The following is a 27,330-nucleotide window of genomic DNA, read 5'->3' as shown; positions in this document are numbered from 1 at the left end:
GTCTTCTCTCTTCCTTTCTTGATGAGTCTGGTTAAAAGTTCATCAATCTTGTTTACCTTTTCAAAAAAACAGCTCTTAATTTCATTGACCTTCTGTATTATTTTTTTAGCTTCTATGTCATTTATTTCCACTCTAATCTTTATTACTTCCTTCCTTCTACTTCCTCTGGGCTTTATTTGTTGTTCTTTTCTAGTTCTTTTAGATGCAGAGTTAAGATGCTTATTTGAGCTTTTTCTTGCTTCTTAGGGTATGCCTGTAATACTATGAACTTCCCTCTCAGGACTGTTTTTGCTGTGTCTCATAAATTTTGAGTTGTTGTATGTTCATTTTCATTTGTTTCAAGGAAATTTTTTATTTTTTCCTTGATCTCGTTAACCCATTTGTTATTTAATAACATGCTATTTAGCCTCCAAGTGTTTGAATGTTTCTCAGTTTTTCTACTGTAGTTGATTTCTAGTTTCATGCCATTGTGATAAGAGAAGATGCTTGATATGACTTCAATCTTCTTAAATTTATTGAGACTTTTTTTTTTTGTATTTTTCTGAAGCCCGAAACGGGGAGAGACAGACAGACAGACTCCCGCATGCGCCCGACCAGGATCCACCTGGCACGCCCACCAGGGGCGACGCTCTGCCCACCAGGGGGCGATGCTCTGCCCCTCTGGGGCGTCGCTCTGCCGTGACCAGAGCCACTCTAGCGCCTGGGGCAGAGGCCAAGGAGCCATCCCCAGTGCCCGGGCCATCTTTGCTCCAATGGAGCCTTGCCTGCGGGAGGGGAAGAGAGAGACAGAGAGGAAGGGGGGGTGGAGAAGCAAATGGGCGCTTCTCCTATGTGCCCTGGCCGGGAATCGAACCTGGGTCCCCTGCACGCCAGGCCGACGCTCTACCGCTGAGCCAACCAGCCAGGGCCTATTGAGACTTATTTTGTGTCCTAACATGTGGTCTATCCTAGAGAATGTACCATGAACACTTGAAAAGAATGTATATTCTGCTGCTTTGGGGTGAAAGGTTCTGAAGATATCAGTTAAATCCAGTTGATAATGTGTCATTTAAGGCCACTGTTTTTTTGTTAATTTTCTGTCTGGAGGACCTATCAATTGATGTTAGTGGCATATTAAAATCCCCTATTATAGTATTGCTGTTGATCTCACCCTTTATGTCCATCAAAATCTGCTTTATATATTTAGGTGCTCCTATATTAGGTTCATAGATATTTATAATGGTTATATCCTTCTGTTGGACTGCTCCCTTTATCATTATATAAGTGACCTTCTTTATCCCTTACTATATAGTCTTTGTTTTAAATTCTATTTTGTCAGATATAAGTATTGCACCCCAGCTTTCTTTTCATTTTCATTTGCATGAAATAATTTTTTTCGTCCCTTCACTTTTAGTCTATGTGTATCTTTTTTCTGAGGTGGGTCTCTTGTAGACAGCATACGTATGGGTCCTGTTTTCTTATCCATGCAGCTACCCTATGTCTTTTGATTAGAGCATTTAATCCACTAACATTTAAGGTTATTTGTAGTTGTTTATTGCCATTTTATTTTTTACATCTACAACTTTCTTTTTCTCAATTTTTTTTCCCCTTAGCTCTTTTAACAGAAGGCCCTTTAACATTTCTTGCAGTACTGGTTTGGTTTTAATGAATTACTTGAGGTTTTGGGGTTTTTTTGGAAGCTTTTTATTTCTCCTTCAATTTTTTTTTTTTTTTTGTATTTTTCTGAAGCTGGAAACGGGGAGAGACAGTCAGACAGACACCCGCATGTGCCCGACCGGGATCCACCCGGCACGCCCACCAGGGGCAACACTCTGCCCACCAGGGGGTGATGCTCTGCCCCTCCGGGGCGTCTCTCTGCCGCGACCAGAGCCACTCTAGCGCCTGGGGCAGAGACCAAGGAGCCATCCCCAGCGCCCGGGCCATCTTTGCTCCAATGGAGCCTTGGCTGCGGGAGGGGAAGAGAGAGACAGAGAGGAAGGAGGGGGGGTGGAGAAGCAAATGGGCGCTTCTCCTATGTGCCCTGGCTGGGAATCGAACCCGGGTCCCCCGCACACCAGGCCGACGCTCTACCGCTGAGCCAGCCGGCCAGGGCCTCTCCTTCAATTTTAAACGACAGCCTTGCTGGATAAAGAAGTCTTGGTTGTAGGTTCTTGCTTTGCATCAGTTTGAATATTTCTTGTCAATCCCTGTGGCCTCATGTGTTTCTGTTGAGAAGTCAGATGTCATCGTTATAGGGGCTCCTCTGTAAGTAATTAACTGCTTTTCTCTTGCAGCTTTTAGTATTCTTTCTTTGTCTCTTAACATTGACACTTTAATTATGATGTGTCTTGCTATAGGCCTCCTTGGGTTCCTCTTAATGAAACTCTCTATGCTTCTTGAACTTGTGTGACTTTTTCCTTCATCAATTTAGGGAAATTTTCAGCTATGAGTTCTCCAAACAGGTTCTCTATTCCTTTTTTGTTCTCTTCTCCTTCAGGAACGCCAATGATGCAGATGTTGTTTCTCTTCATGTTGTCACAGAGCTCTCTTAGAGTTTCCTCAAACATTTTGAGCCTCTTTTGTTTTTGCTGCTCTGCTTTGGTGCTTTCGTTTATGTCTTCTAAATCGCTGATTCAATCCTCTGCTTCATCCAGCCTGCTATTAATTCCTTCTAGTGCAGTTTTCATTTATGATATTGTATTTGTCGTTTCTGACTGGTTCTTTTTTTTATTTCAATGTCCTTTTTGATGCTTGCTATCTCTTTATAGGTGCTCATTATGTCCATCCATTGTTGCTCTAAGATCCTTGAGCATCCTAAAAATCACTGTTTTAAACTCTACATCTGGTATTTTAGTTACATCTCATTCAGTTCTTTTTCTGGAGATTTGTTGATTCATTTGGGTTGTATTTCTCTGTCTGCCCATTTTATCTGTGTATTAGGTAGCGCTGTCTTTGAAATTTTTGTGTGGTCTTCATGAAGAAGATGGGCTCAGTGGAACTGTCCTCCAGGCCACTTGGTTTTTCCTTGTTCTAGGAATGCTTCTTGATAGTACTATTATCCCTTTGTTGTATATATTAGATGCAGTTGGTCTTTTTGTAGGTACATTTATCCCTTCAGGCTAACTAGCTCTAAGAATCAACCTTGATCATGTGTATTACACACTGTGTGATGTCTGTCCCGTTGGGCGTATTTATTCTCCAGTGTCTGCTGCCTGCTAGACTCCTCTTTTCGGCATGCTGTTTGTGTAGCTAGCTGAGTCTAGGGTTGGTGCTGTCTGCTACCCACTACCAGTTGTGTTGGTTCTAGATCTTCTTGGGTTGGCATCAGCTGTTGTTTGTAACCCACTGTGGGCTACCTGTCTGAAGCTACTGCTCTTTTCATTGTTTGTGTCTGTGTTTTCTATGCCTGGGTAGTGTGGGGGGCCAACCCTTATATAAGGATCTGCTTCTTCCTGCTTAGAGATGACAACAGCTGTGTAAAAGCCCCAAGCTCTGTAAGATTTGCCTCCATTTTTCAGCTTCTCCTCCTCCTCTTTCAGCTGCCTGGTCTTCCCACAGAGTCATCTGTAGAAAGACTGTAGTGTGGGCTCAGATTGGCCTCACTCAGCCAACCCCTCTACAGGTTGCACACTTGGTGGGTTAGGGCAGCTGAGGTTGGGAATACAATGTTTGTGGGACCCCCTACTTCAGGAGTCTCTTGGTCAGGAGCTCAGTACAGGAAATGTGGCCCCTACTCCAGAGCTTGATTCCTCAACCACTGCTGGATACTCAAATTTTATTTCTCCCCAACAAGGTGAGCAGCTGGTTTAGACCAAGTGTAGCCCCCATTCCCCTCTGCAGAAGTTCTTTCAGCTGCTAAAACCCCGGTCTCAGGGAGGAAGACAGAGAGAGTCCTCTCCTGGGGCTGACTATGCCCCTCCCAAAGGTGGCTAAGCCTCTTGACTAGATCCAACAATAGATTCACAGGGACCTATACTTTAAATGTCCATGTTCCAAGTCTCTCTCCCTTTTCCCTATGGAATCAAGCCTAGCAGGACAGAATATCCAGTGCCCAGGCCGGCTGTCTATGAAGCTCCACCCTATCCAATGCACATGAGCCGCTGTGCCAGTGCTGATCTCACCTCAGCTGGGCAAGGTGTGAGGAGATTTTCCTTAGGATACCACTCTAGTAAGGGTTGTTAGGTCCTGAACCAATGCTTTCTGCAGCTGGCCCCTGGATGTGCCAGCCCTGGGCCTCCCAAGCAGGAACCCAGCGCAGACCAGTGGGAGACACTAACCTTGACAGGCCCTCAGCAACCTTCTTGGGAGCTATAAGCAATTCAGAGTTTACAGCTGCCTTTGCTGGGCCCAGGTGTTCATAGAAATACCAACTGCATTCCTAGGCTGGCTTTTACCCACTCTGGGCCTGGGGGAAAGTCCGCTCAAATGGCCAACTTTCCCTGAGTCTCATCTCCTGCAACCTGTCTGCTGGTTGCTTGTTGGGCTTAGCTGCTAAAAAAATCTCTGCAAGAGTCTAGAGTCTGTGGCAATTCAGCAATTATGAAGGGTGGTGGGTATGGCTCCACCCCTTGGCCCCAGATATCAGTCTGTCCAGACTTTTTTCACAGACATCAGTAGGGTGTGGCCCCAGGAGTCCAGTGGGTGTGGCCTCTGAGACCCAGAGGTGAGGTCTGCCATCACTCTGGACAGTTTCAGCTGAGTCTCTTGTGAGGTAGAAGCACCAGTCATAGACCTGGGAGAGTAGAGGGAGGAGCTCCGGCCTCAACACCAGAAAACTGAGTCACTGACATGCTCCCTGCTTCCTGGTCTCTCAGAATGATCTGTCACCATCCTTGGGGATAGGAGAGAGACTCCTGAGGGTGGAACAGCTGCTTTTCCCCAGGCTGATGCCACTCAGAGGGGATTGCTCCACCCAAAAAAGATGGCGACTGCAGTACTGGAGAATGATTCAGCACAGGGGTTCCAGTGGCCATCCCCCAGTGTCTCTCCCTGGCCCTCCAACTTTATACTCTCCTCCTGCAACTCCAGTACTCTCAGCTCTCCCCCTCCAGAGCCCCGGGTAAGTGGTTGTGAACGAGGTTTTCTGCATGGTCCTTTTAAAACAGAATCTGTGTCCAAGAGGTGTGTCTTTCTTGCAGACAGAAACCCAGCTCCTTTCATAGTTAAATGCTGTCTGGGCGCATCTGCTAGGCTCTGGAGCTCTAGTCTGGGGCTCTGGGCCTGGGGCTGAAGACCCACACCTCTCAGGGCAACCCAACCCACCGTGAGAGTCCCTCTAGGCTGCCGCTCGCTCCTGGGAGTGGAGCAGCCCTTTCCACATCTCCACCCTTCCTACCAGTCTCGGTGTGGCTTCTTTAGTGATTCTTGGTTATAGATTCCTCTTAGTTTAGTCCAAAGTTGGTTTTTCAAGATGATTGTTCTTAAATTAAGTTGTAACCCAATTTGGTCCTGGGAGGTGACAGTTAGAACGTCTGCCTACTCCATCGCCATCTTTCTTCCCCAGGGTCAATTTCTTATTCATCTCTGTCTACTCAGAGCCTAATACAGGGCCTGATGTACAAGAGGTTCAAGCTGAGGGTGGCAGGACTACCATGTGTGACCTGCAACAGCGACATGGACCCCCAGACGTGCCCTCCAGAACTCAGCAGGTCAAGACTCACCTGGAGAACGACCTTTTCCCCTCTTTGTCCTCCTTGGATCCTTGATCCAGGGGGCAGCTCTGCGTTCCAGCTTTGAAATCAAGTCTGGTTTGGTAGCCACAGGCCCTATTGCAAGGACAAAGAGTCACATTGATGTCTCTGCTATGGACCATCAAGCCAAGAAGCCTACCTAAAGCTATTTGTGGTGCCTGAAATATTCAGGGATGCCTCTGAGTCTATCTCTTAATAGTCTATTCATCCAGGGGCATGATGAATACATACTCATCTATGGTGCCAATTTATTCTTAAACCCCAAGAGGCAGCCAGATTAGGGTGTGATCGTCAGCCAGGATAAGTAACTTCCTTAGATCCATGGGCCAGGCATGCAAGCCACAAGTCAGCCAAATGCATCTAGAGTGAGTGGAAAGCTTGAAAATAGGAAGAAACATGGGGGGATAAAGACAAGGATGATAAGCCATATGAGAAGTGGAAGAGTGCCATCAACAACTGTCCCATGTGTGTGCCCCTGGGTGACATGCACAGCTGGACTTGGTGCAGGTGGCTGGCTGTATGTATTATTTTAAGGGGCACTTGAAAGGCCCCATACAAATGACCTGCCACCGGCCACGACACCTGCAATCTGACAGTTGAGGCTCATGTCTTTCAAGCACTGCCCTTTCCTTCAAATATAAGCATTCCTCAGGGGTATGCAAAGAACTCACTTTCTTGATTGCAAATAAAATCCTTTAGTATCCACTTACATGCTTTGGTAGGTGTCTGTGTGACTATGTGTATAAACTTTCTTTGGAAGGATATATAAGCAACTGGTGACTGTAGGAGCTACTGGGAAGGGACTCAAGGGTGAGGTCAAAGGGAGAGTGCTAGAGTGCTTTCACAGTTCACCTTTTGGAAACTTGGATATATGTATATTTATTACATGTGTGTATGTATCCATGTATTTACTACTAATAAAAAGATAATAAACTGTTAAAGTATGGTGGATTGAACACATACCTTTCTTTTTTTAACACTTTATTTATTTTAGAGAGGCTGGGGTAGGGGGTAAAGAGGGAAAGGGAGGGGGGAGAGAGAGAGAGAGAGAAGGGGGAAAGAGCAGGAAGCATCAACTTCCATATGTGCCTTGACCAGGCAAGCCCAGGGTTTTGAACCAGCGACCTCAGCGTTCCAGGTTGACACTTTATCCACTGTGCCACCACAGGTCAGGCTGTATATCCTTCTTAAAACAAAGCATAAGCCCAAGAGAAACACTGGACTAAAAACATGAATACATTTTTCGAAGAAACAAAGAGAAAAGAGCAAGAAGAAATAACAGACTGAATACCAAGTGCCGGCAGAGGAGGTGAAGGAGAAGGATGTGAATCTGGTCGCAGAATCCCGAGCAGGTCCAGGACCAGGAGGCCCTAGGAGCAGTCGACGGTGGTGGAGAAGGGATGAGAGGACACAGGGCCAGCTCAGAGTCGGCTCAGACCAGCTCCACCCCCAGGTCCTCTCACCTGTGCCAGGAAACCAGAACACACGACTGCCCTCACCCAAGAAAAATAGATATCAAGTCTACGGCACACTTACCCAGAAAGGCTGGGACCCTGGGATAGTGGGGTCAGTGAGAGCAAGAGAAAGGGCTGCAATACAGAGATGAAGAACAGCCTAGATTCCGGAAGGCGTGTCACTTGGCTCCAAGACCACTGGCTCGGCTTATACCCTCCAAGCAGGGTACTGGCAGAGTTTTCTTTGGAGAAACTAAATTAACCTTCGTTACACCCTTCCCCCACAAAACCTATAAAGACTGATGTTTGTAGGCTCTTCAGTGAGATGTCCAGGTTTCCATCTGGTCCCCCTACAGTGAACCCCCCAGCCATGCGCACAGAGCTTTTCATCCAGTTTTATTTTAAGGATTTATTCTTAACTATGTATGAACCTAACAATATTTATTTAAGACAAGCCTCTAACATAAAACAGAGAAAAGGATGGAAGATAGTAGAGATAACACAAAAAGCAAAACAGAACTTCAAAAACACAAAGTAGAATTAATAATCCCAGGCCCTGGCCATTCGGCTCAGTGGTAAAGCATTGGCCCAGAGTGTGGAAGTCCTGGGTTCGATTTCCAGTTAGGGCACACAGGAGAACCAACCATCTGCTTCTCCACCCCTCCCCCTCCCACTCTCTCTCTTTGCCTCCCACAACCATGGCTCAAATGATTCAAGCAAGTTGGCCCTAGGTGCCAAGGATGGCTCCATGGCCTTGCCTCAGGCACTAAAATAGCTCAGAGCAGTGACCCCAGATGGACAGAGCATAGCCCGATAGGGGGCTTGCCGGGTGGATCACAGTTGGGGTGCATGTGGGAGTCTGTCTCTGCCTCCCTGCCTCTCACTTAATTTTTTAAAAAATTAATAACCACAGAGAGAAATGTCATGATAGTCATCCATGGAGAGAGCAATAAGGGCTCTTAAATTTAAAATATGATTGAGGAAGTTTTTAAAAAAAGTTAAATAGGATGGTTAGAAAATAAAATTGAGGAAATCTCTAAAAATAAAAAGAAGCAGAAAATAGGAGAAAAAGAAAAATATGAAACTAGAGGCTTAACTTAGGAAGAGGCTTAACTAGTATCTAACAGGGCATTTTGATAGAAGGAAGAGAGAAAATAGGTAGGAAGAAATAATTTTTTCCCCAAACCAGAAAAGGTTAGTTGCCATACTTCAGAACCCTGGAATAGATTTTAAATCCTTTCAGAGTGGAAAAACAGTCTGTGTTCAAACATTTACAAATAAAAATGCATTATGCTTCTCAATAGCACCTGTAAAACCTAAAAGCAATGCTTTGAAAATGCTGAGAAAAATTATTTCCAACCTGAAATTCTATACCCACCCAAATGAGGGCATTTTTGGAATATGCAGAGTCTTAAAAACATGCCTTCCCATGAACCCTTTCTTAGAAAGTTACTGGAAGATGTGCTCCAAATAAAACAAGATATAGACCTGAAAGAAGAGACACATCGAAGAGCTAAGGGAAAGACAAAGGACGGCATGAGGCCACAGCTGGGCAGCAGGCCTGCAGGGTCACTATTCAGACAGAGCAGAGGCAAATGAAAGACCTGACACCTCCGGACTCAGAGTGACGCCAACAGTCCCGAGTCTGATCCCGTGGAAGAGACTCTTCAGAGGAGCTGTGGAATTTCACAGGAGAGTTTCAGAAAAACTGGTGATAGGACAGAAAACTAGCAAAAGAAAAAATAAGAAAATAATTCAATTCCAGGGGGAAATTTTACAACAAAAGAAATATATTACTTTGATTAGTAGTAAATAATACAGCCCCTGGCTGGTTTGCTCAGTGGATAGAACACTGGCCCAGCGTGCAGACGTCCCAAGTTTGATCCCTGCACTTGAGAAGCGACCATCTGCTTCTCTTCCCCTCCCTCTCCCCCTTCTCTCTCTTTTCTCCTCCCGCAGCCAGTGGCTCGATTGGTTCAAGTGTTGGTCTGGGCGCTGAGTATAGCTTGGTTGATTCCAACATCAGCCCCAAATTGGTTGCCGGGTAGATCCCGGTCAGGATGTATGCGGGAGTCTGCCTCACTATCTCCCCTCCTGTCACTAAAATTTAGAATAGAATAGAACAGAATAGATTAAATAAATAAATAAATAAATAGGTAAATAATAATCATAAAAAGTTTACATTGAATTAACCAAAAAGAGTGGTGTACCTGTTCTGAGAAGATGGAGACAAGAGAAGTGGGGACCAGGGGTGAGGAAAGAGAACCTTTTTTTTTTTTTTTTTACAGAGCCAGAGAGCCAGAGAGAAGGACAGATAGGGACAGACAGACAGGAATGGAGAGAAATGAGAAGCATCAATCATTAGTTTTTCGTTGCGACACCTTAGTTGTTCATTGATTGTTTTCTCATATGTGCCTTGACCATGGTTCCTTCAGGAGACCAAGTAACCCCTTGCTTGAGCCAGCGACCTTGGGTCCAAGCTGGTAAGCTTTGCTCAAACCAAATGAGCCTGCGCTCAAGCTGGCGACCTCGGGGTCTCGAACCTGGGTCCTCTGTATCTCAGTCTGATGCTCTATCCACTGTGCCACCGCCTGGTCAGACAAGAGAGCCTTATCTTCATCTTCCACAGTAGGAATTAATAGATAATATCAAAAATCAATAAATCAAGAATAGCAGTAAACATATGCAGCAGGATGTTAAAGTGTGATTCTATTTGCCTGTTTTGGCTGAAGGCCCCCAAAATAGGAGCCAACTATCCCCATTCCAAAGTCAGACAGAGAAGCCTGACTTGGAAGGAGGCTAAAACTCTGGGCTGTAACCCAAACCTCGCCTTGAAGAGGGAGTATAAGAACTGGGAATTCTGCGATCAGGAAGTTGGATAATAGAGATGTTTGTTGGAAAGAGCTGTCAAGTGCAGTGAGAGCCCCTCCCCCCAATGACTATGACTTACCACGGGAAGGGGTGGGTTACTTTCCCCCCCGAAATTAAGCCTAATGGGAATGACAACCTGAACTGTATCTCTCGGGCACTGTGGGTTACTCATGAATCAGGCCTGAAAAAGACTAAAGGCAGAAATTGGCTGATGGGCTCCTTCCTAGCGGCCATGCTAGGAAGAACCCATCTTCCCAGGGTTCATTGAAGCAAAGGATATGAATGTTTTCCATGGTCCCTGCAGACGTGGGCCCCACAGGAAAAGAGAAGAGACTGAGACATTTAAAGGGATTCTGCCCATGACTGTTTATGGAGGAGCCAGGTAAAACCTTTCTTGCACCTCCCCTCCCCACCCCACCCCCACTGCGTGCCCGCCCAGGATGTGGCGCAGGTCCTGGAACCAGCCAGGCTAGGAGAACCCCTTTCTTCCCACTGCAAGATTCAGGCTCTGATCTGAAGCAGGTTCAAGTGGCAGAGGCAAGAACTTTTAGCTTTAAATGAAGGCTAGATATTTTACTCCCACACCAGGACTGGGCTTTTGTTTCCTCATTGTGTCTTTTTTGTAAAATGTTGGTATCATTTAAAAACTTAAAGAAAAGTTCAACAACAATAACACAAGGGACTCTAGTCATTAATTTTGTCCCGTTTGCTTTATCGTGCTCGTGCCTCACAGCTCAGCTGAGCCTATTTAGAGGTGCTCAGACACAATACCCAGAACACTGGCAATGCGGGACCGAGGGCATCCGCTGTTTCCCCTCCTGACAGGCGGCTGGTTGGGAGATGGGGCTGCCCAACATCACGAGAGAGCATCATTCCGAATGTCACTCGCCCAGGAAAAAATCAAAACTCAAAATTCAAAGTAGTTTCTACTAAATGCATATTGCTTTTGCACCACCATAAAGTCAAAAAATCGTAAGTCGAGAACCATCATCTGTACATGGATAATATATAAATACTATTTTATATATATAATGTTTTGAACCACTGAGAATAAATTGGTTTTCACACACACACACCCCTTTATCCCTAAATACTTCCAGGTGTATTACTCAAGAAAAAGGACATCCTCTTATGGGATAGGCAAAATTCTAACAGGAGCTTCAGTGGCCCCTGCCCCTTGCCTAACCCCTGCCCCTTAAAGTGTGGGTGGAGTCTGTGAACATAGTATTACACCCATGATTATGTTACATTACATGGCAAAAGGCAGGCCATCTGGGAGACCTACCCTAATCACATCAGCCCTTTACACACAGAGGAGCTTCAAGGCACCAAGAGGATTCAAAATGGTGTTGCTGGCCCGAGGATGGAGGCCACATGCAAAGTACCTAAGAGCAGCCTCTAGAAGCTGAGAATAATCCCTGGACAGAATCCAGCAAGAAAACAGGAACCTCAGTCCTACAACCACAAGGGACTGGATTCTGCTAGCTCGCGAGACCGGAAGCGGAGAGCCCAGCTGAGCCCGTGTGCACTTCTGACTTACACAGCTGTGAGTCAGTCAAGGAAGGAAAAGAGAATAACAAGAAGCAGATGGAGGAGATAGCATTCTTCTGGGACGGTAAGAAGTACTACGACCTTCATCATTCTCCAGTGCCCAGACTAGTGCCACCGAGGCCAAGACCACCAAACCTTGCTGGCCCCTGGAAAGATAAGGTAGCCTGGGCACAGACAAAGAGGAAGGTCCAATCTGCCTGGAGGCCCTTTCTCGCCTCCATGCCTTTGCTCAGGCTCTCCCATCCTGTCATGTCTAGGTGCCCTTCCCCTCCCTGTCCAGCTAGTTTGTAACTCAGTGAAAACATTTCATGCTCAGTAAAGACTTGGCTTCTCACGTCCTCTGGTGCCCAACCAAGTCAAACTGCGCCTCTTCAGTCACCCTAGGGCACTTTTCCTGAACCATTACATTATCTGTCTCTCTCACAAACCTGGTGGCCCTTGAAAGCAGAACGAGGCCCTGGCTAGTTGGTTCAGTGGTAGAGCATCAGCCTGGCATGTGTATGTCCCAGGTTCAATTCCTGGTCAGGGCACACAAGAGAAGCACCCATCTGCTTCTCCACCCCTCCCTCTCTTTTCTCTCTCTCTCCCCCTCCTGCAGCCATGGCTCAATTGGAATGAGTTGGCTCCGAGTGCTGAGGATGGCTCCATGGCCTCCACCTCAGGTGCTAAAAAGAGCTCAGTTGCTGAACAATGGAGCAGCAGCCCCAGATGGGCAGAGCACTGCCCCCTAGCAGGCTTGCCTTGTGAATCCCCGACAGAGCACATGCAGGAGTGCCTCCTCTCCTCTCACTGAATTAAAAAATAAAAAAGCAGAATGAGTTCAGGTTCACCTGGCACACAGTAGTTACTCAGTAAATGTCTGGTAGAGGACGGGGGACAGACGGGTGAATGAAGAGGGAATAAAGCACAGTATTCCAAAGCAGGGCAAGTTCTGAGGTGCAGAAGATGGACGTGCTCTTTGCCTATGTACAGAGAGAGGGCAGAAATGGGATGGTGACCGCAGCCACAGCTGCCCTTGTGGGTATCCTACATCAAATGATGGTGGTAAACAAAGGTCTGTGTGAATCTTTACCCAGGGAGGCCAACAGCTCATAATTCGTCCACATCATGTCTCTGTACAGCTTCTTCTGCCGCTTGTCTAACATGCCCCACTCCTCCTGGGTGAAATACACTGCCACCTCCTCAAACTCCACTGGGAACGCCTCCAACAGCCCCTGTCCGAGAGGACCCTGCAACAGAGAGCGGCAGTCACTCAGAGCGCCTCCTGTGTCAGACACCCGCATGACACTCTCGGGTGCTTCTCGAGGCCTGTGTCTCCTGGGAAGCTTGCCAAGAGGGCCAGGTGTACTCTGAGGAACTTATTTATCCGTCGAAAGTCAAAGAAGCCAATTTCTGAGGTCCAGTATTAGTGGGCAAAACCCAAATGAGCCTCAGTGGGATCCTAGGGTCTCCTGGGAGGAAAGAGGAATGTGCTGGAAGGACAAGGGCCTCCGGGCTGCACCCTGTCTCCTCTGGTCCTGAGTCATTCATGACTACAAAGGTGACCCCTGCCTGCCTCTAGGAGCACCTGCTGATTTCCCACTAGGATGGAAAGGAAATAGAAAAAGAGAACTAGAGATGCTACGTCCAGCAACTGGTTTACCCATGCCATATTGCCACAGGAATTCAGATTATAAAAGGCCAGACCTGTTTCTCAGCTTCTAACACTAAGAACTAGAAGGAATATGAACATGAAAAGACATTAGCCTTGTCACTTTTGGGGATCCTGGAAGAATTCAAGCTTACTAACTTTAGCTGGGCCCTTCCAATGTCAGGTATGAGGAACATCTGACCTATTCTCCTTGGGATACTAGAGGGGATACTCAAAAAAGATTTGTCATTCATCGGATCATTTACAATAACATGGATGGACCTTGATAACATTATACAGAGTGAAATAAGTAAATCAGAAAGAACTAAGAACTATATGAATCCATACATAGATGGGACATAAAAATAAGACTCAGAGACATGGACAAGAATGTGATGGTAACAGGGGTTGGGGGTAGGGGGGGTGGGGGGGATGGGGCGAGGAAGGAGAGAGAGGGGGTGGGGGGAGGGGAGGGGCACAAAGAAAACCAGATAGAAGGTGACGGAAGACAATTTGACTTTGGGTGAGGGGTATGCAGTATAATCAAATGTCAAAATAATCTGGAGAAGTTTTCTCTCAACATATGTACCCTGATTTATCAATGTCACTGCATTAAATTTTTTTTTTCTTTTTTTTCTTTTTCTTTTTTTCTGAAGCTGGAAACGGGGAGAGACAGTCAGACTCCCGCATGCGCCCGACCGGGATCCACCCGGCACGCCCACCAGGGGCAACGCTCTGCCCACCAGGGGGCGATGCTCTGCCCCTCCGGGGCGTCGCTCTGCCACGACCAGAGCCACTCTAGCGCCTGGGGCAGAGGCCAAGGAGCCATCCCCAGAGCCCAGGCCATCTTTGCTCCAATGGAGCCTTGGCTGAGGGAGGGGAAGAGAGAGACAGAGAGGAAGGAGGGGGTGGGGGTGGAGAAGCAAATGGGCGCTTCTCCTATGTGCCCTGGCCAGGAATCGAACCCAGGTCCCCCGCACGCCAGGCCGACGCTCTACCGCTGAGCCAACCAGCCAGGGCCCACTGCATTAAATTTAATAATAAAAAAAAATTAAAAAATAAAAATAAAAAAAAATATCTGTCGTTAAAATCCTAATTCTATGGAATAGAAATGGGGAGGGTTCTAGTGACTGAAAAAGTCCAGTTAACACAGTTTCCTCACAGGCCAATTTTCCAAAGCCTTAGACCATTACAAAATAAACCTAAAATGAGAACTAGAGTCTTCTAGGCCCCACCAGAGCTGCAGGGAGTGGAAGGAAAGCACTGAGCTGGCAGTCAAGGCCTAGGAGGAGGTCAACACCATGACAGTCCTTGGACTCTGGAGGTGTCACTCCTAACAAGATGAGTTCAATTGGGCTGTTCCAACAGTCTCAGAGCAGCATTACACTGGGTCCTCAGGTTACGATAGTCTCAACATAAGACGTTTCGAGTTTACGAGGCTCGCTCCCATAAAAATTTAAAATAATTGGGATGTGAGTGTTATGGCTTACGCCGTTAGCGTTGGACTTATGGACTACATGGGTGAACCTAGTTTGGTTGCACGTGGCAGAAGAACACACAGTATTCTTTTTCTGGAGCTTGTGTTTTTGTGTTCTAGATTATTTCACAACCTTGTTAGGATTGTGAATGACTTAGGCTAGGGTGTGTTTCAACTTACACCAAAATTCGGGTTACGTCACTGTCACAGGACCAAAACTGTTGTAACCCAAGGATCCCCTGTAGAGTCAATCACTACGCAAAAGAATGTGTGTGAAGAAAACTGGCCATGTTTAAAGTGCTACGTGAGTCCACAGTTAAAGTTGAAAGAACGATTTTAGTTTGATCAGTTAAGCACGCTGTAGTTGTTTTGTGGTTGTGGATTACTGATTGAGTTCTTTGCTTGTTTTGGATTCTGGGTAAAGATTACTGTTCTGAATTTAGGAACTTCCCTTATAGAAGTTAGTTAATTAGTGGGAGAGAAGTTAGAATGTTCTGTCCCACTAATTGTTTCGTTATCTGTAAAAAGGAGATGATAACGATAGGGCCACTGTCTTAAATAAATAAGACAATATATGTAAAGCACGTAAAACAATGCCTAAATGAAGACAAGCATGTTAACTTATGACAACATTAGCAGCAGGTAAGCTAATGTGACTGTTCCAGCTTCATCAGGCAATATATGTTGTTCTCAGCACAGAATCCTCCCCCACCCCGGGGGTACGGCAACCATTATAAACACATTACCTGACTGCGGGGCTCAGCAGAGTCGTTACACACCATGTTAGAGTTTGAGGAGCTGTAGACGTCATTCGAGGTTTCTTCATGCCTCAAATCAGAAATGCAGTCTAGATACAAAGCAGGATGTGCTCCATCCCCCCCAGGGTCCTCCAGTTCAGCTCGTGAGCTGGGCAGGGGCCGGGCCACATGACCATAGGCTCCTGGAGGCCCTGGGGGGTACAGGATGGGATAATCTGCAGGGAAGAGGTGCTCCAGGCTGACCTCTTGGATGCTCTGGAAACGGGCTGCCCAGACGGGGTCCCGTGCTGCCAAGGCATCAACGCAGAACAGGTGACCTTTGCTCTTGGCGTGATATTTGAGCGTCTCCACCTTGAACGGGCCTGTATAACCTTTTATCAGTCTGGACCGTCTGGACCGACCGTCCCTGATGGACGGGTATTTTTGGCAAGGAAAGCAAAGGAGAGCCGTCTGCTCCTCATTCATGACCAGCCACGGGAACTGCGCAAACCAGGACCTCTGGACGGACCGGGCCTTCAAGGGGTGTTTGCATTTTCCTGTGCAGTCTCCCTCGGTGGTGTCACTCTTTGTACTGCAGCGGGAAAGGCAGGCCTTCTTCTGAGGTGGCAGGTATGGCCCAGCTTCTCTGGCTGGCCCATGCACATCCATTTCTTCCATCTTTTTTTTTCCTGAAGCGAAACGAGACAGACAGAATTGCGCTGAAGTCCTACAGTTAGAGCCATGGCCACTCGGAGTTTCTCAGATAGGTCAATTATGAAGGCTGGAGGTCACACAAACAGAAGTGACACAGCCTCCGCCCAAAGTCCCCCCAGCACGCCAGGCCCACCTTACCTCACCCAGAAGGAAATCAAGTGGGCTTTAAGCAAACTTTTTTTTTTTAATTTGAAGTACAGACACACAGCCGAAGCAGATCAGTGCAATTTGATCTCTACAACGTGAGATAGTGACACAATCGTCAGGACTCAAATTGGAAATGCAGTCTAGATACAAAGCAGGATGTGCTCCATCCCCCCCAAGGTCCATCCCCCCCAAGGTCCTCCATCAGGACTTCAAACTCATTTATAGATAAGAAACTGAACTAATAGAACATAGGGTTAAAAAAAAAGATTAAAAAGGTTAATTAATTAGTCCCTGGCCAGTTGGCTCAGTGACAGAGTGTCAGCCTGGCGTGTGGATATCCCAGGTTTGATTCCCAGTCAGGGCACACAGAAGAAGCACACATCTGCTTCTCTATCTCTATCCCTTCTCTCTCTCCTGCAGCCATAGCTCAAGTGGAGTGAATTGGCCCTGGGCACTGAGGATGGCTCCATAGCCTCTGCCTCAGGGACTAAGAAGAGCTTGGTTGCTGAGTAACACAGCAACAGCCCAGATGGGCAGAGCATTGCCCCCTAGTGGGCTTGCTGCATGGATCCCAGTCGAGATGCATGTAGGAGTCTGTCTCTTTGCCTTTCCTCCTCTCACTGAATTAAAAAAAAAAAAAAGGTTAATTAAAGCCAAATACAGGTGTACCTCAGAGATACTGTGGGTTCAGTTCCAGACCACCACAATAAAGTGAGTATAGCAATAGAGCGAAGTTACACGAAGTTTTTGGTTTCCCAGTGTATATAAGAGTTATGTTTATAGTATACTGTAGTTTACTGAGTGTGCAATAGCATAGATCTAAGACATATACAGACCTCAATGAAAGAATAGTTTATTACTAAAAAATGCCAACCATCACCTGAGCCCATTGAAAAAATGGCACAGACAGATTTGTTCAATGCAGGATTGCTATAAGACTACAATTACCGTATTTTTTGCTCCATAAGACGCAGTTCCCCCCCTCCAAAAGTAGAGGGGAAAATGCCCATGTATCTTATAGAGCAAAAAATACAGTATTTTATTAAATATTTTAACATACCATTTGGTTGAGAATATTTTTTTTCTTATTTCCTCCTTAAAACCCTAGGTGTGTCTTATGGTCCGGTGTGTCTTAGGGAGTAAAAATGCGGTAGTAAAAAAAAAAAAAAAAAAAAGACCCGCAGCATCTGCGAAGTCCAATAGGAGGAGGTCTGCCTGTACTGCAGCCCCACACTCAGTGGATGCCCTTCCACAGTCCTCTCCTCTCCGACAGGCATGTGCTTTGCCCAAGGACCTCTGGGGCAAGAGAATGAACAGCCTCCTGGGCAGACAGCTTTGGTCCCAGAGTTTCCTTAAGCTACAATCCATCCTTGTGTAACTTCCACCTGGGGGGCGGGGGGCTACATCAGCCTTCGAGAGAAACAAAGTCCATTCCGCTGTCACACCACTACCCTTCGAGGGGGTGAAAACCCTCACAACCTCACTAAGGTGCTTCTTCTTTTAGCTGAACTAGAAGTTTCTTTATTTGCTCCCTAGTTGCAACGCAGCTGAGCCAACTCAAACTCCTCTGGAGCTATATCTTACGCATCAGTGTGAGTTCTGAGGCTGAGGGGTTCTTCACCTCTGCTCCAGGTGAAGAGACCAGCCTCCAGAGTCACAGCCAGCCCAGGATCACAAAGACACTAAGAGAGTCAGGCACAGAAGAACAGAGCAAATTCAAATTCATATCAAGAAGCCCAGGGCTCCTTGAGTCCATCTCCAACAGATCACAAGGGACAGCAAACTTCTGTGATTCGGTTCAGATGGGAGCTTGTTCCCACCCCCTTTTCCTCCCATGGCAGGGGCTGGATTAACTCGGGTCTCTTACCCAGTGACCAGATGCCATCTGGCCTGGCCCTGCCCCAGCCAAGCCAGTCCCTGGACAGGACAGGCTTATCAAAGAAGGGAGGCAAAGCTAAATCCCTATAACTTAGGAGGTGGCTGTTCACTCACCCATCCATCCGTCTATCCGTTCTAATAGTGATTACCTATTATGCAACTCCTATGTGCCAGGCATTGTGCCTGGCACTGAAAATATAGTAATAAAGAAAGCAGAGTCATGCCTTCCTAGAACGTATGTTGGGGCATGTGTGTATATTTCAGTTAAGGTGAAGTTGAGGGAAAGATAGCATTCCTGTGTAAGCTGGTAGAGAACAGGGAGAATCAGCGGATGAGATCAGGAGTCCACTCTCCCGCTAAGCTCGCCTACCATAAATAGAGGTCCACACTCACCTGGGTGGCAGCTCAGGACACTCCTCTGGCCCCGGACATTTTCTAGCCATGATCCTGACCCTTGCTCAAACTTATAGAGCAGCTCTGGTTTGGCAATAGTTGGTCCTGAGTCAGGGAAAGAGAGAAGCACTATGAGATCTTGGATCTAGATCATGACATTAAGGAAAGATCTGTCTGTGACATTTTCTCAGCATTGTGGGATAACTGGTTAAGGAGGCAGGTAGAAATCTCAATGGTTAGCATAGTAGTTTAGAAACGCAGGTATCCGTGAGGCCACTAACAGAATGGGAGACTAGTGACAGCAATGATGGTACAGCAAGGTATGAAAACTATTTGTTCAGAGCAGAGGCTCCAACTTAAAAGCTGAGAGGGGCCAGACTGATAAGACAGCTGAGGAAACTGTGGCCACTCATGCATCAGGACAGCTGCTCCTCCACTTCAGGAGGAGGCCACCATGTGGAACACAGGCTCAGCATCACCTGACTGTCCCATTTTTCAAGAGAAGCCTGAAATCTGTATTTTTATGTGAAGACTCCCAATGGTTAAATATTGATAACTTATACAGTGTTTTTAAGAAGCCAAACAAAAGTGTTGAAAGAAAAATAAATTCTGCAGGCCAAATCTACCTTTGCAATTTCTGGTTTAAAAGAACGAGTGGTTTTCAAACCGTTTTTACACAGGAAGAAGACCCAACCCAGCTATACAATCCCTCTACCTACACAGAGCGGAGACCATCATTCTCATAGCCCTTAGACAAGGACCAAGATGAAAAGAAGAAAGGATAGCAATGGCAGATAGTCATCAAGCTGAAATCAGAAAACAGTACATATTCATGTGCACATGCTGAATCACAATCACCACCGTCCATGGTAGGAGAGTCTACCTGTAGAAGCAGAGAAAGGGCACTCAGACATAGAAAAGATAAAAAGTACTTACATGGGCACAAAGTTTTAAGTTTTTTTACCCTGTTCAACCTCTATGAAGGAGGCTGAAAAAGGCTGAAGGGCTTGGTCAAGGGCTCACCAGCATCACATGGGAGAGCTGGGACTCACACCAGATTTCCACACTCCAGGTCTGGTGCTCTTTCTACCTCGTGTCCTGCGGGCACCGGAAACGGAATCCACCTTGCAGCCCAACACATCACTGGTGGGGCTTCCCACCTGGCCCCCTGGAGATTCTGAGGCATCACAGTCTGCCCCTGACCTACTCGATTTTCCCCTCTTCTCTTGGCCAAGTCAAAGGGGGAAGAGAAAAAGTGGCGATGATCATGTCCAGTTAAGTTAGAAATGAGACCGAACGGGTGCACAGTATAAAGATGCCTGGGAAAACAATGGTAGGATTCCAGAAAATTCTCAAGTATGTCATAGATACAGTTGGGAATGCTGATCCAGACTCACTCAGGTGGGGGCAGGGGGGTGAACAGGAGCGCATACCCATTGGTGCTCCCAGCTTGTCTAGACCACAGATCTTCTGTTGCTGACTCAGCAGCATCCATTCCTCCTGAAGCAAGTAGAGCGTGATGTCATCAAACGCCACAGGAGCCTGAAAGGAAAAACAACACCAGGTAAGGGCCAAGTTCTTCCTTAGATTAGTCTTCCACACCTGTGTTCATGACTACCTGTGGGGACCCTGCCATAGGAGTGGATCAGACTGGGGGAGGGGCCACTGTCCATACCAACATACAAGACTACACCCCAGGTCTCTCTCTGCCTGAGTGCAAGTCACAGTAGCAAATGAGGCTCATTCTTCTAGGGAGGGCCACACACTGAAACAAGAGGCATAAAGAAGGCTGAGTCAGGAGTTTCATAATCCTTTCCCTGTGTGCTCTTCAAAGGCTCCCGTGGGACCTATTGCTTCTCAGCCCCAGCAACAACTCGGGGCACCTTCTTTCGCAAAATCTTCAACAATGTAGATCTTCCCTTAGGAAGATGTACATGATTCCTAGAAACAGTTGAAAGTCAAGCAGAACTATGTCTGAATGAAGTTGATGATCGGGACGGGCAAAGCTTTAGAGCTGAGAACAACATCCCATCAGTTTATAAAGCAGGTCTGTTCTACCATAAAGCAGTGGCGGGGAGGGGGGGCTCAGACAATGATTTGGGGAGTTCTGGATTAAGACGGCAGGCTGAACAAGTACAGTGAATTTTGCTTCCTCCCTGTGAATTTAAAAGACACCCTCCTCTCTCCAAAAAAGAAAAACTCAGAAACAAAACACCCACTAGGATAGTGAACACGAGGGGACAACAGCAATACAACTTGAGCAACTGAGAAGCAGATGAATGAGCAATAGCTGAGCCAATCCAAGAAAACTGAATTCTCACCCAGCAGGGGGCAAACTGAGAAACACCCAATTTATACCACTAACTCCTCACAAGGCTCAGGATCTGGCAGCCCTGGGACTGCTGCCCTGGGAATGAAGGAAGTAAGGGTAAAATTACAACAATTTGGGGGAGATTAGTTCGCCTACAAATACCTACCCAGAGTCCCCTACAAGAGACAGTAAGCTGACGAAGCTGGTCCTTCCCCGTACTCAAGGGTTTCCAAGGTAGAATTTTGTTTTTCCAGTGTTAAGTGTTAGCCAACAACTGCAGTTCGGACTTCTGGGATCAAGTTCTAACAAAGCAGACAGAGATCAAAACAAGTTGGGGGAAGGGGAGAGAAGGAGCGGAGAGTAGGAGAAAGAGGAGCAGGAGAGAACCAAGGAAATGGAGGTGAGGTATGGAGAAGAAAACTTTACAAAACTAGCATTTAGCTTGGTGGGTTAGAGCAGTGATTTTCAACCTTTTTTGAGCCGCGGCACATTTTTTACATTTACAAAATCCTGGGGCACACCACCTATCAAAATGACACTCTGTTAGAATTTATTTAAAGTTTAAATAAATTACATTTATTTTAAAAAAAGTTAAATAAAAAAGGATAACCCCCTCATATATACAGTCCCACGCAACATCCCCTTATAAATACAGTCCCACGTAACATCCCCTCATATACAGTCCCACATAACATCCCCTCATATACAGTCCCACATAACATCCCCTCATATACAGTCCCATGTACTCATATATACAGTCCCATATATCCCCTCATATATACAGTCCCGCTAATAGATACTGGAGCTTTCATCAAGGTTGTGGGTTCAAATCAATTTGGCAAATACTCTCTCTATATAGAGACTGGTCAAAATCAATTTTAGAAAATGTTGGGTACTTGTGTAACATCATAAGTCCTCAGAGCATCCCTACTGTCAGATTGAGAAATTTGCTTTCTAGGTAAGGATTCTGATAAGTACTAGAGTTCTCCCTGAGGTTGTGGGTTCAAATCCCATGGTCAGCTGGGTGCAGGGGCCTTGGTTCTGTCTGTTTTGATGGTGTATATAGAGATTTGAGCTCTTTAAGAAGATGACCCTTCAGGAGGCCATATACAATATAGATAATATTGTGATGCATTGTATATCACCCTCTGCAGGGCTTCTTTTAAAAAGAAAAAGGTCAAATATCTATATACACCATCAGGATAGACATAACCAGCTGAGGCTGAGGCTTCATCGAGTGGTGGCAACATTTACCTCCAGTCCTGACCAGGATTAGAAATCGGGACCATGGGGAGGAGTAGCAGCTTCAACTACTCCCTGCAGCCACACAATGACAAGTGTGCGGCAGCCCCAGCAGGGACCTTCCTGGGATGTGGATGAGAGGCGGCCTACTATTGGTTCATCGCTAGTGGTTGGGATGAATCTTTGAAGGTGATTGGTCAGTGAGCGTTTGCTGTGCCTCCACTCTTCCTGTCGCTGATAGCTGGAGGGATTGTGAGGGGAATGTTTATGTTCGGATGGAGGCGGCTGGCGGCGGGCCGGATAAATAGCCTCCACAGGCCGTATCCGGCAAGCAGGTCGTAGTTTGGGGACCCATGTTTAATTTCCCCACGGCACACTGGTTGAAAAACACTGGGTTAGAGCATTGCCCCGAAGCACAGAGGTTGCCGGTCAATCCCCAGTCAATGCACATACAGGAACAGATCAATGTTTCTATCTCTCTCTCTCTCAAATAAATCAATAAAAAATAAAAATAAAATAAACCTTTGTTAATACCCTCAGCGAGGTAAGATATTGCAGCCATAAAACAAAATTATAAAAGAAATAATCAGAAAAGGAAACAGAAAAACTTGCTGTTTATTCTTCTAAATGTCATATCAAGAATATTGATCACCTAGTCAAGATATAAAAATAAAATTATCAACAGAAAATAAATTCCCACCCCCAAAGAAAAAGAGCATTTTGGGAAACAGTATCCATGGTAAAGGTCCCTCCAAAGTGACAACTCTGAGGGGGACACACATGCATTTCCATTTACAGTATAACAAGTTCTAATGGGCTTTAAATTGCCTTGGAACTTTATACTCAAATTTCAAACACATGAAATATCTATTTTAACTTCAAAAGTAGAAGCTTTTTAAGAAACATAATACTGATAATTCTTATTGGTCACTATTGACTTGTATATTTAAAAAATAATTTGAGTATTTTTCTTATGAGTCAATACATGTTCATTGTAAATTTAAAAATAAACAGAAAAAGTGTTTTCAGACCACCCACAATCCCCTTGCTAAAAAAAATTTTTTTAATTACTATTAACATTTGGTATGTCACCTTCCAGACTTTTGTCTATGACTATGTAGGAGTGAACAGTTTTAACAACAAAAATTAAATTGTACTGCCAAATGTGTGTTTTAAATAACTATTTGCACTCCGAGTGTCTTCTCAAAGCAAAATGTGATTATATTTCTAAAAACCTGCCGGAGGATGGGCTACACTACCAGATAATAGTCTTACAGGAAACGGACACACAGATATGGTCTAAGGAGAGCCAGCTCCCCACGAGGTGGGGAAGGGGAGGGGGAAGGGAACCCTCAGGATTATCCTTGGATGGTTACTGTACACCAGGATTAGAGGGCAAACTGTCCTGATTGGGGCAGATTAAAAACTTTATTATGACCAAGGACAGCAGGGCTCCCTTTTCATCCCCACCCACCCTTTCTTCCTGAGTGAACAAGGAGGGCATGGTGAAAGCCCATTATGAACTCCACATGGATGAAGAGTATGGCCAGGACTGAACATTTGAATAATGATCTTGCCTGGAAGAGAAATTACCCTAACACTGGTACCACTCTTTTACCAATATTATGGCAAGAACCTGCTGATTCCAGTTGACTGCAATGTAAAGAAAACAAATCTGCTTACCTACACATTAAGCAAAGAGTATCTCTGGATGTTCTATTTTAGTGATTCTGCCGTTTGTAGGGTAGGGCTCTGATTTCTCAGCCCAGCACAAGTTCTCTCAAGCAGAACCTAACCCACTTTCTTAAACTCAGCTCCATGGATCGTCCTACCTAGAACCTATACTTCAGCTAGATTAGTATAATAGCAACCACTTAACAACAGATCTTGTACCTTGCCTCCTTTCACACACCCACCTTCGGATGACCTGACTCCGCCCACTTCCTCCCAACCTACTCAAGTCCTACCCCCTTATCAAGTTTCTATTCACGTTAAACCTCTATCCTGAGGGAGTTCCCAACCTCTTATCCAAGCACTTCTGCTTCCCCTGAGCATGGAACCCTTCCTATACCTCATGGAGCCTGGCTCTCACCACCACCCTGTCACACAGAAAGTATTTCATAGGCACTAAATTCATTTTTCGTTCAACATACATTTATTATTATTTTTGTTTCTAAGTGCTTGGTACATGGTGAGTCTACGATATGGAAGACTCTCTCTATTGTCAAGATTAAAATCTATCAGTTGACAGACAACTCTAAGTGCAATAATAGAACTGTGTCCAGAGGAGGATGAGATGGGCATGATGACTTCTATGAGAAAGTCCGTGTAAAGCCAGTAGCCGCGGCCACCATCACAGCCACCTGGCCCATGAAGGTTTGCATGTGATTCAGACAGATGGTAGTGAAACAACCGAGCCAAGAACTGGTGGGCCATAAGCTTTAATCCTAGCTTGCACCTGGCGGGCAAGAAATACACACAGTGGGAAAACACTTCCTTTTCCATTCAGAGCTCCCAAAGCCACTGACTTATCCAAGTTTCCTAGAATCAAATGTTTGTACCTCATTAGCCTTATTCACCTCTGTTCCCCATCTCCTTCTCTCTGCTCAAACTCTACATAAACTTGCTTCTCCTTCAGCACTCTGCCATCTTGGCTGCTTCTCCTCTCCATGTGGCCTTTCTCTGCTCTCCTCCAGCATGGGCTCCTCGGCCCCATTTTATAGTGTAGAAATCAAAACCTTTAATCCAATATACAAATAAGAAAGTCTCTGATGCAAAGCCATTTATCTGAGGCATAAATGGGATTCCTCATAAGAATGCATCACCCCACATCATACAACAGTCAAGGGTAAAGGGAACAAGTCTTAAAACTAAGCCTTAGGCTATAACAGGGGTTGGGAACCTAAGGCTTGCGAACCAGATGTGGCTCTTTTGATGGCTGCATCTGGCTCGCAGACAAATCTTTAATAAAAAAATAATAACGTTAAAAAATATAAAACATTCTCATGTATTACAATCCTTTTATTTCCTACCACTCATGTTCACGGTTGCGGGTGGTTGGAGCGAATCACAGCTGTCCTCTGGGACAACACCAAGTTTTTATTGGATAATGCATAAGGTACACGAGTCGTTGTATGGCTCTCACGGAATTACATTTTAAAATATGTGGCGTTCACGGCTCTCTCAGCCAAAAAGGTTCCCAACCCCTGGACTATAACGATCCTGCCTGCTTACAGCCTGTCCCCCACACCCAATGCAAACTATAAGCAAACAAACAGATATATCATATTTACAAACTTATTAGACCAACAGCAAGGAATCAGAAACGCCGACGCACTAAGCACACTTTTCCATCACTACACTGAGAAGTTAACCCACTCCCAGCATCACCGAGCGGCCACCTGGCAGGGGTAGTCTGGCCAGAGGAGATGGCAGATGTGTCCGCCAATCCCTGGGCCATCCGCCCAGGGGCACAAGCCCCCGTGCAGAGGAAGAGGCGGCAGGCAAGCTGGCAAGTCCTCCCCTGCAAGGCTGGCCCATCAGCAGGGACTCCGCCCTGCCCGCCCGCCTCCCCAGAGACCAGATCAGGGGTCCACGGGACGGGAGTGGGCGGCCCCGGGGGCCCTTCCACACCTACCTTCCCCGACTCCCTGGGCTCAATGACCCTGGTTTCCGTGGCCCGTGCTGACCTCCGCTACTGCCTCTAGGCCGCCCCTTCCCCCCCACGCAAACTGGTCGCCGCGACCACCTTGGGGACTGGACCCGCAGACGGGATGACTCCCGGGCGAGGATGGAGCTCGTGCTTCCCCCACGTCTGGAGAGCGGGAGCGCTCTAGGATCCCGGAGAGGCGCGCAGCTGGGTCCAGCGTCGTGCTGGGCGGACCACTGTACGGCAGCCGCTTAGTCCGAGGCGGCGGGGCATCACGGGAAGCATAGTCGGGCCTCGGATATGCAGCTCTCAGAGCTGCTATTGGCTCCCAGAATGCGGAGTCCTGATTGGACGCCGAGCAGCTTGCTCTCTGCCTCTCCCGCCTTCCTCAGGCGTGGTGGTTACCAGGTGACATCCCCTAGACGCTTTCTTGAACCCTGCAGTAAAGGCCAAGCGCTCTGAGCTAAGAGATTTTCTGTTCTTGTGCCTGTTTCCCTCGCATATTTAGGGCCAGGGTCAACCTTGAAGGTTCCAGATCTTCCTAATCAAGGAGGGCAATACTTTGTCTTATATTCATTCAAGAAACATCATTGGTTGCCTCCCTTCTGCCAGGCTCTGAGGTTTGGGAATGCATAGTTGAATGAAACAAAACTCATAACCAATTGGAGAAACAGACCAGAAACAGATAATTAAAAAATAAAGAGACAATTGCAATGAAAGATGGTAAGCAGAGGACCCTAAAAAGCATGCTTGGTCAGCTTAGAGCAGGGGTCCCCAAACTTTTTACACAAACCGAGGGCCAGTTCACTGTCCCTCAGACCGTTGGAGGGCCGGACTTTAAAAAAAAACTATGAACAAATCCCTATGCACACTGCACATATCTTATTTTAAAGTAAAAAAACAAAACGAGAACAAATACAATATTTAAAATAAAGAACAAGTAAATTTAAGTCAACAAACTGACCAGAATTTCAATGGGAACTATGGGCCTGCTTTTGGCTAATGAGATGGTCAATGTCTGGTTCCATATTTGTCACTGCTAGCTGTAACAAGTGATATGACGTGCTTCCGGAGCCCTGACACCTGCGTCTCGCGTCACCGGAAGCAGTACTATATGTGAGTGACATTGTGCTTTGCCTCTCACTGACCACCAATGAAAGAGGTGCCCCTTCCGGAAGTGCGGCGGGGCCAGATAAATAGCCTCAGGAGGCCGCATGCGGCCTGCAAGCCATAGTTTGGGGACCCCTGCCTTAGAGTGTAATGATGAGGAGATATGGGTGGTAAGTCAGAGATTCCTGAGGAAGTGATACCCAAGCTGAATTAAAACAAGAGGTAGGAATGAGCCAAGTAAAGGAGATGCTATGGATGGATTTGTGCTCCCTGCCCCATTCATATGTTGAAGCCCTAACTCCAATATAATGGTATTTAGATGTGGTACCCTTGAGAATTAAGTTTAAAGAGGTCATGATGGTGGGTTCACAATGATGGAATTAGTGCCCTTATAAGAAGAGATACCAAAGACCTTGCTCTCTTTGTCATGAGAGGCAATAGTGAGAAGGCAGCTGAATGATGACTAAAAACATTAAAAAGGCATTGCAGGGGTTGGA

General features: G+C 46.3%; 1 protein-coding gene across 7 annotated transcripts in view; it reads right to left on the bottom strand.

The window, feature by feature from the left end:
- The window catches only part of ZNF862 (zinc finger protein 862), a 37,290-nt gene extending 11,331 nt beyond the window's left edge, over positions 1 to 25,959 (bottom strand). The window contains exons 1-7 of one of the 7 annotated variants that reach the window (XM_066262582.1): positions 25,712 to 25,959; positions 20,999 to 21,134; positions 19,955 to 20,063; positions 18,522 to 18,626; positions 15,399 to 16,078; positions 12,618 to 12,774; positions 5,640 to 5,744 (exon numbers count right to left, since the gene is read on the bottom strand). In XM_066262582.1, coding sequence (XP_066118679.1) covers positions 5,640 to 5,744; positions 12,618 to 12,774; positions 15,399 to 16,078; positions 18,522 to 18,626; positions 19,955 to 20,012 — 1,105 coding nt within the window. In that variant the 5' untranslated portion in view covers positions 20,013 to 20,063; positions 20,999 to 21,134; positions 25,712 to 25,959. Of the gene's footprint in view, positions 1 to 5,639; positions 5,745 to 12,617; positions 12,775 to 15,398; positions 16,079 to 18,521; positions 18,627 to 19,240; positions 19,405 to 19,544; positions 19,831 to 19,954; positions 20,064 to 20,998; positions 21,135 to 25,711 lie in introns of those variants that run through there. The other 6 variants (XM_066262581.1, XM_066262585.1, XM_066262583.1 and 3 more) reach the window with 6 other exon arrangements.
- Positions 25,960 to 27,330: the final 1,371 nt, after the last annotated feature.

This window comes from Saccopteryx bilineata, chromosome 2, assembly GCF_036850765.1.
Source record: "Saccopteryx bilineata isolate mSacBil1 chromosome 2, mSacBil1_pri_phased_curated, whole genome shotgun sequence".
NCBI classification, from domain to species: Eukaryota; Metazoa; Chordata; class Mammalia; order Chiroptera; family Emballonuridae; genus Saccopteryx; species Saccopteryx bilineata.
This window is presented reverse-complemented; position numbering and strand designations above follow the sequence as displayed.